Consider the following 12197-nt stretch of genomic DNA (forward strand, 5'->3'; position numbering starts at 1 on the left):
AGGTTTTTGCCAATATAAAATTTTATGATTCTTTAGGAGTGTAAGCCTTCTCCTCCTATAGTTGGTTCCCTAGCATGTTGGACTCTGATTCTGATACTGGGTCTGGAGGCAGTGAAGGGTGGTAGGGGTGAGGTACACAGAGCATTGGAATCCCTTTCCATGGTATATCTTAGGTGAAGTCAACACTGGATGTCCAAGCAAGATAGGAACAGCTTCATCAGACAGAGGAGAAAGAGCTGCTTCTGCCAGAATAGGAGGCAAAGTAGAATTATGTGGTTTGTACTGAGAGTTGTCTGAATCTTCCCAAATGTTGCTATTCACTTTTGAGGAGTTCTACCTTTTCCCAGTAAATGTTCTAAATACATAGACCTGATGAGACTGTGAATTCAATTATGGCCAAATTCTGCAAACCACAGAACCAAACTCTATTATCTAATTTTCAGCTACAAGGACTTTGTAGCTAAACAGATGTAAGGGACTTTTAGGATTGTCAGAAAAATCTATTAGGTTTCTAACAATGCCTTGAGCTAAGAATTTAAAGCTCTAAGACTGCTCTTTTCTTTAAGTTCTTCATAGCACCAAGGTCACCTTAGAGTTCTGAATTCTGTATAACAGGCTGTGCTGTGGTCCCACCACTTGGTCTGCTAGAGCCATGCTTTCAATAGGCACTTTATTTCAGTGGACCACAAGTAGTAATTTAAGTAACTTTGCCATGGAATGACATGGTTTGTTACTAGTTGTATTATTTTGCTATGGCTACCATAATAAAATACCACAGACTGGGTAGCTTAAATAACAGAAATTTATTTTTTCACAATTCTGGAGACTGAAAGTCCAAGATCAAAGTGTCAGGAGTTTTGGTTTCTTTTGAGATCTCTCTCCTTGGTGCAGATGGCCACCTTTCTGTTTTGTCCTCACATGGTCATCCCTGTGTCTGTGTTACCTGTGTCTTAAATTCCTCTTCTTAAAGGACACCCATACTGGATGAGGGCCTACCCTGATGACCCCATTTTAACTTAATTACCTCTTCAAATGCCTTGTCTCTAAATATAGTCACATTCTGAGGTACACTTGAGTTTGGTGAGGGGACACAATTCAGTCCATAACACAAATACCTCATCTTCTAATGATAATCAGGTTCTCACTGCTTTCAAATCCCACTAACCAACCTCATATTCTCATTCTGGAGGGTCTATTGCTTATACTCGCTTCTGATAGCAATGACTATATCAACCAAGACCCAACAGTAGGTAATAGAAACAACTCTGGCTATTTAAAGCTTAAAGATAATGTCTTAATACGGGGAATAAGGAGCTTACAACATCATGGGAAGGGTTGAGGTAGCAGGGAGTCCAGCAATGACCCCAAGAACATAACTGTGGGGCCAATGGAACTTTCATCCCAGCTAGAATCAGGAAGTTGGGTTATCAGAAGTCATCATGGCAACTGCTGGACTCTAGGATTATGGCACCTTAGCTGTAATCCAGAGACCAGGAAACCAATGCCCTAACTAGTATGGCTCTAGAGCCATTCTACAGCTGCCAAATCCATCCAGTAAAATTAGAAACTCAGTTCTGAAATCAAGATACCTGTAAGTGCATCTGATTGGTGGAACCTGGATGACATCAGAAGCTAGCTATAAGGAGGTCTGGGAAATGGAGAAATGTAGTCTTTAGCTTTCTAGTTACTGCAATAGCCAAAGGCCCTCTAGAAAGTGATTGAAACAGAAGCAGAACTAACATACCTATTTACTACACAAGCTAATAACAGCATGACCCTGATATATGGCAAAGATAGCATAGAAAAAAAGTAATTTACAGACTAATTTTACTTACGAATACAGATGTAAAAATGTAAATGATCTACTAGTAAAGTGAATCCTCCAGGATAGTAAAGAATAATATATTTTAACTAAGTGGAGATATATGTATATGTATATATAACTCTTTTGTCAAACTGCAAAGCCTTGAGAGCAGTCTCTTTTTAATTTGTCTCCTGAATTCTTAGCATATAGTAGAGGCTCACTGAATAGATACATTTCAGATTTATGATGGTTCTACCATAATTAAATCATTTCTCCTTATAATCTCTTGATCTTTTATTTTCATGGAAATAATGCAAATTATTTTTTCATGGACAAAATAATCTACATAAAACAATGATAATGATGTAGATAAAGTTAAAGCATCTGGCACAATCTTATATTCCCTTAGTGGAATAATATGAAAAAAAATAACAGAAATCAACAGGTAAAACCAAGTTAAAATATCACTGGAAAGTATGCTAAGAACTGATAAAGATTTTGCAGGTATATGAATCCCTAAAGATTTTTTTTCACTTAGACACTGATTATTAATTTATCTCTGATTCTAAGTCAAATTACATGTTAGACTTCTGAGACTACCCATAATTAAAAGTGAGTCAGTCTAACTGTATAAATTACTGTAAGCATGGGAGTTTGGCTAGTATATTAGATCTCTGGAGCCTTGCTGCTAACCTGAGTAAATTAAATAGCTCTCCTACTTGCTCTCAAGTCTGGTTGATAAATTGTTTTCTTTGTGAGGAGAGCTCTGGCTCTCCCTATTAATAAGTACTGATGAGTCAAATGGTAGATGAAGAGAAAATAGAATGGATAACATACAAAATGGAAACTAACTCTACAAATGATTGTAGCTTTGAATAGACTAAATATGAGGTCCATATAAAATATACTACTTGAGCTATGATAAAATAACACATTGAGAGTGTATTCAAGAAATCTTGATTCTTGGCTTACCTTACAGTGTTTGGCTTGCTTGTGAGGACATCGGGAACTTCGTACCTGGGCTTCAGGGGACTTTCTTCATTGATTTTAAATCTGAAAATATTTCCTTCTATACTATAAACTTCAGTCAAAAGAGGGACCTGGAAACAGACTTTAAGATTAGTTGCCACAGATTACTCCAGAGATGGTCAGTTCTACAAATAACAATAATTAGAAAACTATCTTTAAATTATTACAGGCTAAGCAAACTAGAGAACAATGGCAATCATGAAGAAAAAAGCTCCCCAGTCTATGTATGTACTTGCTTGGCTATACCTGTGGTAGAGACAAGATACATCTATGTGTTCTATGGCTAGGCAAACATATAATTGTCCAGACAAGAACCTTTAAGAGTAAAAGAGGTTTCTATTAATTATTATACTGGATGACAGGCATAAACAGAAACTGCTTTTGGAAAATTGGGACATATGACCACTGTATCTCTGACAAACTACTCAAGGTATGATAAAATAACATGTGAGGGTGTACTCAAGAAATCTTGAATAAGAGTTTGATGTTAAAACTAGAGTAACTGGATTCCAGCTAAAAAAAAAAGATGAAGGGTAATAAGCCACAGAACAAAATAGAGTCAAATGGTGGTCATCAGGGTACTCTAGTGTAGATGAATGACGCTTGTTGCACTAAAAATACACCTGGGTATATGGCCTGGGGATCTTTCTCAGGAGGCTGAGGAACTTAGGTAAAATTCTGCCTACAGTGGGAGATGGAAACAACATAGAATTGTAAAGAAAATACAGAATCTGAAAAATAAAAAACAAAAAACCCAAGAGTAGCAATGTCTGGATTTAGGTTACAAAATGAGGTATCTTAGATCAGAGAAATATTTCAAAGCTGTGGTTTTCAACTTGTGTGCCATGCCATACTTTGCAATGTAAATTCCAAATCCTTATCAAGTGTGATGCCAAACCCTGGTTCCAACTGGGTAGGTATACCTAGTGTTACTAAATATTTGCTAAATGAAAGGCGAGGCTGGGTAGACATAGTATAGAGCAAGTACAATGTGGTGCAATTAAGAGAGAGGGAGAATATCAAAGCAGCACCAAATATATGATGTTACTGAACTTTGCTTTTAAGAATATAGACTAGTCATGATACTTAAACAGTAACATGACACTGAAAAGTGACCAGGTAAACAGTGCAGTGGCTGCGGCTGCTTTTATAGATATTCTTAAGACAGAGTTATGTTGTAGTGATCATACTGTAATTATTTTTCCCAGCTTTATTGAAATAACTGGTATATAACATTGTCTAAGTTTAAGATGTACAGTGTGTTGATCTGATACATATATACTGCAAAATGATTGCCACCATAAAGTATTAACTATAATCACTATGCTGTACATTAGATCTCCAGAAGTTATTCATCTTATAGTTGGAAGTCTGTACTCTTTGACTGATATTTCCTCTTTCCCCCGACCCCAATCATACTGTAATTATTGCTTACTTATTTAATGTTCTTTTGTATTTAAATCACTTAAAAGTATGCCATTGGAATTCTAAATTTGAAAATGTATCCAAATATAAAGCTGAAATCCTGTTGGTTACGTATTCTCTCCCAAATTATACATATATTTCTGTTGCTCTCTCAAATTCAATTCAACTTTATTTGGTATCTAATACCATGATGTGCTTTTTGCTGGAAAAGGATGGCTAAAGTCTTAGGAGATTGCAATTTAGAGGAGAAAAACACATACATAGTAAACATAAAGCATTTTATAATAAGACAGGACAAGGACAGTGTTGTGGGAGAACAAAGAAGGGGAATGTTAATGATGACTATATAGAGAAGAGTTCTATGACATCACTCTGAAGGAAAAGGGACTTGAGCAGGGCCTTCAGGGACTTTGAGTAGGCAAAAATGGGGCATGAGTTCGCTGCACAGATGGTACATAGGTTGTCTATATGTGATTAAATTGTATGTACTCAAAGATATCCTTCCCTTTTTAGTAAATAGCTTTCTTTAAAAATTTTTCTTTTTAAACCAAACACTGATCTATTTGTTCCGTTCTTGAGGCTGCATTCAAAGAAAGAATCCTAATTATATGAGGAGGTAGCAATAACCCTGCTTTTAACATAATGACCTTATGCAACCAAACATAAAAATCAGCGTCAACTTCCCATTCTATTGTCATTTTAACTTAATTAAGGAAGCAGATTTTTTTCCAATAGCTAACCCTTTTCAAAGTCAATATCCAGATTCATTCTTATCTCTTATCACCCCAACATAGCTTCATGTTCCAAGTACATAATTTCCTTAGACCTTAGTATACATTTGCTTCTATAATCTGGCTCATGCTGTTTTTAGTGGCTTAAAAAATTTTTTTTTTAACAACAGCACACTTTGAACAGTCCAATAAATAAAGTACTCGGGTTGAAGAGAGTAGGGAGCAGCTTACAGCCTACCTTTAAGCCCCCTCCTCTCCCTGCACTGAGCCTCCATGGAATCCTCAGGGCTCTGTGAATGACAGTTTATAATAACCACTTCTCTGGGCTTCTTAACTGCCAGTTATTGCCCAGTTCTTCTACCAAAACCTTGCTCTGTCAAAAAAGTCTAGAAATAAATGTTATATTCTTTTATCTAAAATATTAAGTATTTGTAGAATTCCTGTCCTTCCCTAGGGACTTGTTTGGACACTTATTAAACAATAATATACCAATAAATTATCCACTTTTTTCCTATTAGTGATGATTGGAAATGACAATGAAAAATATTAAGTTACAGAAGCTAGGTCACTTAAACATTATTTAGTGTTAATACTTAGATAACAGCAGTTACACTCAAATTGCAGCAAGATGGATTTGTGTAAAATAAGTGAAGGAACTTATAACTAAACATTTTAAATGAGGTGAGACAGCCTGGGTTTTTTTTACTCCCCTAAAAATATTTAAGATGGATAAATGTTCACCTTCACAGGGGATGAGATAAATCCTCAAAGAAATACATTTTAGAGGTTCCTTTTAGTACCACAAGTCTCTACTTGGTTTTTCATAAACCTTTATTCAGAGGCTTACTACCTCTCATAGGAAAGAGTATTAATTTCTCTTTCCTATTTTATTTCTCCCATACTAAATATATGAAACCTGGTAGTTTGTCATCCATAAGTCTAGTTTTTTTGGCCATATAGGTCAAAATCTTAGACAGGTTGTAAAAATCATGGTGGCAGAAGCAGAAGCAGCCTTGTCCAGGTATTCAAGTAGTGGATTAATCACGATTATATTAGAATGAAACTTTTTGTTCACCCATTATAGGGAATCATGACTATTAGAGACTATGACAGCCCTAGAACACATATTTAAATGGCATTAGGAAGGGAAATTATGACCCCATCAAGTTCTCCTTGATGGGTAGATCCCACTTTTCCTCTGGCATCAGGTCTACTATAATTGACCTCTCTCAGCCATTGATCAAGACCTCCCAGGATTCAGAGAATGGCCTAAGAGTTCATTGCTGTAGGTCACCAAATGCCCTTCCACAGTTGCAGCCAGTTGGTTTACTGCAAGCACTGATTCTTTACCGAGAACGTTGGCAAGTTCACTCTGGGCATTAGCCCATTCCCAAAGGACAATTAGCCTGTTCAGGTATGCTTCTGATTGGCCAGTTTCCAAATTAGCGGCCTACTCTTGGCCATTTCTGCAGAAACTGTATTGGCTAACAAATGGTAATTGTGCCTCATTTGCTGAGGAGGTGGCTGCTTGGGAAAAGTCCCATTTTTATCAGGCTTAGGTGAAGAGGCAAGGGGTCACTTCATAGACATGCTCAGAGACATCCCTGCATCTTTGGACAAGCTGCTAGAAGTGCTGTCTCTGTTGAAAACTTGCAAATGGGCTGCAAAAAAAAAAAAAGTGAGCATATTGCCAAGTGGTCATCCATGTCATGAGAAAGCATCAAAATTAGCAACATAAAATAGGTCAAAAACAAGTCTGTTGCTTCTTAGCTAGACACAGAAGATATCATAAACATCATAAATTTCCTTGCTTTGATGTCACAAGACTAGATTTTCTGTTTCGCAATCCAGATCAAATTTTCACTAAAGGTAAAAAATTGTTAACAGTAAGAAAAAACAGTTCCAAAAAACAAAACAGTCAACACTTTAATGATAACTCTTTTCTTTCCAGAGTTCCTTCTGGAAGATTCTTTATCAAATATCTACCTAATTATTTTGTCATCAGAAATAGGCAAGATACCAAACTGGGACCCCGTGAGAGAAAACGTAGGCATTTGAACCTGCAACCAGCTTTTCTTCAAAGCCTACATGTCCAGAGCACGATCTGGAGAAAACACACAGGACAACACTTGAGCTTGTACTGTAACGTTACTGTGTCTCAGGAACACTGTGTTTGCTATAGGCTGAATTGTGTCCCCTCATCCCCAAATTCACATGTTGAAGCTCTAACCCCCAGTTGATGGTATCTGGAGATGGGGCCTATGGGAGGTGATTAGGTTTAGATGAGTTCATGAGGGGCCATGGCAGGATTGGTATCATTACAAGAAAAGAACAGAGTCGGCTCTCTCTATTCTATGAATATACAATAAGGAGGTGGCAGTCTATAAGCCAGGAAGGGGATCCTCACCAGACACCTAGATTTTGGACTTCCCAGACTCTAGAACTGTGAGAAATAGATGTGTGTTGTTTAAGACACTGGTCTACGGTATTTTGTCATGGCAGCCAGAGCTGACTAAGATAATGTTAAATGAAGCTTGGTTTCCTGGTTGCTTAAGAGGCAGACTTGGGGGAGAGGGGTGGGAAGAAGGATTTCAAAAATTAACAACAGATTTGCCAACAAAGTTACTGCTTTAAGAGTTTTACTGGTGTGGGGGCAGGCAGACAGTAAGAGTGCTGGGGTTGTCAGAATCTGCCTCATCATTGAAATCTGAGAACTGCAGCTGTGAGCTGAATAAGGATCCTCTTAGACTTCAGGTTCTGTCTCTCTGAACCTGAAATAAAAAGCTGTCGCTCTGAATGAGTGAATGTATACAGCTTGTTTTAAACCTTTAGACCACACCTATACCATATGCTAGTGTGAAATCACCCGTGAAACACTCATTCCAGAAACAACCTCTAACGGAGGCTCATTGACAATACAGTGAGTGGATCTGTGTTGTCCCTATCAAACTGATAGAGGGTATGAAACCTTAAGTCCCTATTAGTCATCTCAAGTCCAAGTGACTAGGATTATCATTAAAATGGAGTTCAGCTCAGAATTTCAGGGGGACTTCCCCTAAACATACACATTTGCATACATCTGCTATGCAGCCCTGATCTTTCCAATACCTGAAAATGGAGTCTGTTCCAAGGGGTCCTCAAAGTTCTGTCTTGGAAGCCATATTGCTGACATTCTGGATAACTTGCTTGTTGGGCTTCTCAGCTCACTTCTGAGCCATGTGCTGTCTTATGCTGAGATCCTGTGGGTGCTCTCGGACTGTGGCTTCTCTTCCTTTGAAGGCATCCAGATCTGGTGGGCTCTGGTTCTGGCATCTGATCTGAACAGCACTATCTCTCATATTTTCAGGATCCAGAGAGGTATGTGCAGAAAAATTGATCTATAGTCTTGTAAAAGGCCATATGTGGGGACCTACCACTAACTATACTGGTATCAAGCAGCACTGAGAATCTGCAAGTTGGCCCACACTGGTATTCAGGTGCTTTTGTGTCATTTACTTTGCCTCAGTATATGTCATTATGATGCTGGATTGTTCAGGTTGTGCTCAATATACTAAAACTTCATAAGGAATGTAGCCTTCTTCATTGTGCAATTGCCCTTCCTGTCTAAGAATAAAGTTGGGATCCTTCGCTAAGCTAAAGGCCTTACAATGTTACAGAAAAACTCCTGATGTTCTGGGGTAGTTTTTGTTGTCTACTCTGAGATCTCTCAGTACAGCAGTATAAGGCCAGAGCTTTGGTAGTTACAAGGAGCTCTCTCACAGCTTTGCAGTGAAAGTGGGGATTTCTTCTCAGTCTGATTTGTTAGTGAGTTGGTGGAGTTACTATCCAAGCTATTAGGGACTTAGACCACATGGCTTTAACTATATCTTTCAGTTATGTGAATTACCAATTAAGCCAGCTTTGTCTGGGTGGCCTTAGAAGCTTAGGATGCCTTTCAAAGATGGGGGATGATCTGGAAGTGAGGGTCACGTTGGGAACATCAGGTACTTGTGCACAGCCACACTTCCTAGCCAAGTCCATAGCACTTCCTCTATGACTGGCCCCGTTGTATGGCCCATCTCTAGTAGTCTGGTGACTCAACAGGTAAGGAAAAAAACTTGGGACACAGTACTGCTCTAATCTTTTCGGTATGTAATAACTATGGTGATCTGCTAGTGAAGCAGCTTAGGAGAGGGGAAATTTGTGACTTATATTTTCCAATTGCATAGTCCCTCGATCCCCTAGCCTACCTACATTTTGAGGTTTAGGCATTCACCAAATCTGTACCATGCTCAGGCTGCATGCTCAATTGTACATTGTGTAATAGCGATAGAACATGGTGCTTAATAAGAGTCAACATATCCAGGTAAAAGTTCTGGTTACCAGCTACAACAAGTAAAGATACCAGTCACTAGCTGTGACTTTGAGCAAGTGACTTTTTAAACTTCAATTTCCTCATCTGAAGTTGGGGATAATATGATGTGCTTCTTAGATGTCTTGTGAAGACTAATTAAAAGGAAATAACATGTAAAACATCTAGGAAAGCATCTGATACTCAGGCAATCTATACGTTGACTTTAAAGTAATATTAGTGTAGAAATGAAAAAGATTACATTACTTTTTTAACAAAGTTTATTTCTGAAGCACACATAATTTTAATTAATTTTTGTGGAAATTTACTTCATTCAACCCAAATAAATATAGAAACAAATAATTCTCTGTAAAAAACATTTTTATCTCACCTTAGTTGCTTCATTGATGATTTGGAAGTTGGTACTGTCTTTGCCTACTGTGACTGAGTCTAGTAATGCCTGATAGGTGGACTTCTTGGAGAGCTGCTGTTTCTGACGCCTAGATATGGAGTATACAGATTTCAGAGAATTATTTGTGACTGTCAGCATCCAACAGACTATATTACGAGTCATTAAAATTTACTATATGATGGTAAGTAAATTGTGAAGACAGTTTTAGTACTCCAATAAGGTACTAACAGGAGTACTTTGTTATTAGAGTGCTAATAAAATTAGTACTAATAAGAAAAATACTAATAAAATTGTTCAACATAATATTGCTCCAAGTATTTTCTGCCTTTTTTGAGAAAGTGGGGCAGTTTTCATAGATGACATTTATTAGCTTGTTAATTTCATTCCCTCTTTCTACAACATGTACGCTTTAATAGAAACTCAATAAATTCTAGTGGAAATCTAATACAATCTAGTGGTTTAACAAGATGACTGGAAGTTCACTATGGAATTCCCTCTACAGTACTTGTTCATAATTAAAATGATATGATTTTCTTCCTCTAGAGTAGTGTAAATAAATTAGAAAGTTGTAGTATATGATACAATTTTTGGTGATTTCAATTTCAGGGTTAGATAAGTCTCTGGGGAAACAGGCAATCTTACACAGTGATGGAAGTACAACACAATACAATCCCTAGGGAGAGATATCTGGTAATAGTTAAAATTTCAAATACATTTACTCTTTGACCTGGTAATCCCACTTTTGGAAATTCATCCTATAAATACTTGCATATACAGGAAATGACATATATAGCTTTTCATTGTGGCAGTGCCATTATAGCAAAATATTGAAAACAATCCAAAAGTCTAGCAATATAGGAGAAACTGAATATAGCACATCTACCTAATTAAATACTATATAGCTGTAAAAAGAGAGGATAATCTCCATATATTCATAATGAGCTCTTCAGAATAAAGTATAAAGCAGAAAAAAAAGAAGCACCTACTTTATACAGAAAGCTACTTTGTATAAGATAGGTGATAGAAGAATATGTGTAGTCACAAAAAGAAATATGGGAAGGATTAATAAGAAATTAATAAATCTGGTTGCAAGGACAAGATGTGGAATGGCACAGGAATAGAAATAATACTTTTCAATGTACATCTTTTTATTTTATTTAATTTCTGAACCATGTAAATGTGTTATCTATTCAAAGACATACAATTTTAACATTAGTTTAAAAACAATTTGGCTTAATTTACTGAAAAGTTTAAATAACAGTAATAAGTGTATAAAGGCGAATGTCTCCTGTCTGATAAATTCCTTAATCACTGAAATTTCCTAATCGACTCTTTTCTTAGAAAGCCTATCTGTTCTCAAAAATTTATTAAACATCAGTTTTGAAATAATGTCAGAAATGTTTCAATCTAGGTAATACATTTCCATTCCTTACCTGTAGAAAGCAATGTTGCTGCAGTCTTTGAAAATGTCTTTATCCACAGCTTCATCTTCAACACTAAATAAATAGACATTTTAAGAAAGTTATTTCACATTGGGTTTGTGAATCCAATTTTTATACCTTTTCTAACTATGGTATGAACATGGGAAGTAAAGCTCTGCAATGCAAAATTGTGTCATGGCCACAACATAACACAATAAAATGTGTGAACAAGATCTTTTTGTAAATCATTCAAGGTAAACAACAAAACAAAACAAGTTCTGGGATTACTCTGTAAGCAAGAGAAAAAGAGCACTACCACTTACGAGGAAGGATATTCACAAAATAATGAGTGAAAGCTATGACTGCCACAATAAAATCTGAAGGAACAAAAACCCCAAATCAAACAAACAAAATCCATCCACTTATTTATTCAACAAAATATTTTCAAAATATTCTTATTTGGTGCTGAGCTCTGAGGAAAATATGGACTGTGTCCAAGATTTCTGAGAGAGTCTAACCAACAATCACAAATCAACCTGACACATGCTTTAACAGAGGTATGTGCAAAGTACTAGAATAAGAATAGAAACAGGTATAGAAGAAAAATCAGCTTTTTAAATAGATGCTGACAATCTTTGGCGATCATCCCAACTTTCCAAGATATCAGTGATTTTTAAGACCAAATTTCCAGAACAGCTGTTTCTGGAATAGAACATGAATAAGATGTATGTATATTGCCACCTGAGATTATGTATTTAACATGTGCCAATTAAAACAACTACAGGGTGTAAGAAAAAAGACACATTGGCTTTCATGCAAAAGTATGGCTGAATGCAGCTGTAGTTAGCATGCCCATGATTATGTAGGCTATGACTGAACACCAAATTAAAAAGATGATGAAAACAAGATCAGACAGATACATTTGGCCATACTAAAATTCTTCATTGACTCACTCTTTGTCACTGTTTCTTTAATCAAGTGTGCAAAGCTTAGAGAAATTTGCAGTTTCCTTTTTTCCAGCTTTGAAGAAAGAGCTCCAGAATGA

General features: G+C 36.6%; 1 protein-coding gene across 12 annotated transcripts in view; it reads right to left on the reverse strand.

Annotated features, from left to right (window-relative positions):
- The window catches only part of GANC (glucosidase alpha, neutral C), a 60734-nt gene that overhangs the window by 47278 nt on the left and 1259 nt on the right, over positions 1-12197 (reverse strand). For 5 of the 12 annotated variants that reach the window (XR_003042645.1, XM_006920460.3, XM_025038729.1 and 2 more), the window contains exons 2-4: positions 11165-11227; positions 9711-9819; positions 2777-2904 (exon numbers count right to left, since the gene is read on the reverse strand). Coding sequence is in view for 9 of the 12 variants with exons in the window: in XM_006920460.3 (XP_006920522.1) it covers positions 2777-2904; positions 9711-9819; positions 11165-11227 (300 nt within the window). In the remaining 3 variants the exon portion in view is untranslated. Of the gene's footprint in view, positions 1-2776; positions 2916-8097; positions 9475-9710; positions 9820-11164; positions 11228-12197 lie in introns of those variants that run through there. The other 7 variants (XM_025038728.1, XM_025038726.1, XM_025038727.1 and 4 more) reach the window with 7 other exon arrangements.

This window comes from Pteropus alecto, unplaced genomic scaffold (assembly GCF_000325575.1).
Source record: "Pteropus alecto unplaced genomic scaffold, ASM32557v1 scaffold86, whole genome shotgun sequence".
NCBI classification, from domain to species: domain Eukaryota; kingdom Metazoa; phylum Chordata; class Mammalia; order Chiroptera; family Pteropodidae; genus Pteropus; species Pteropus alecto.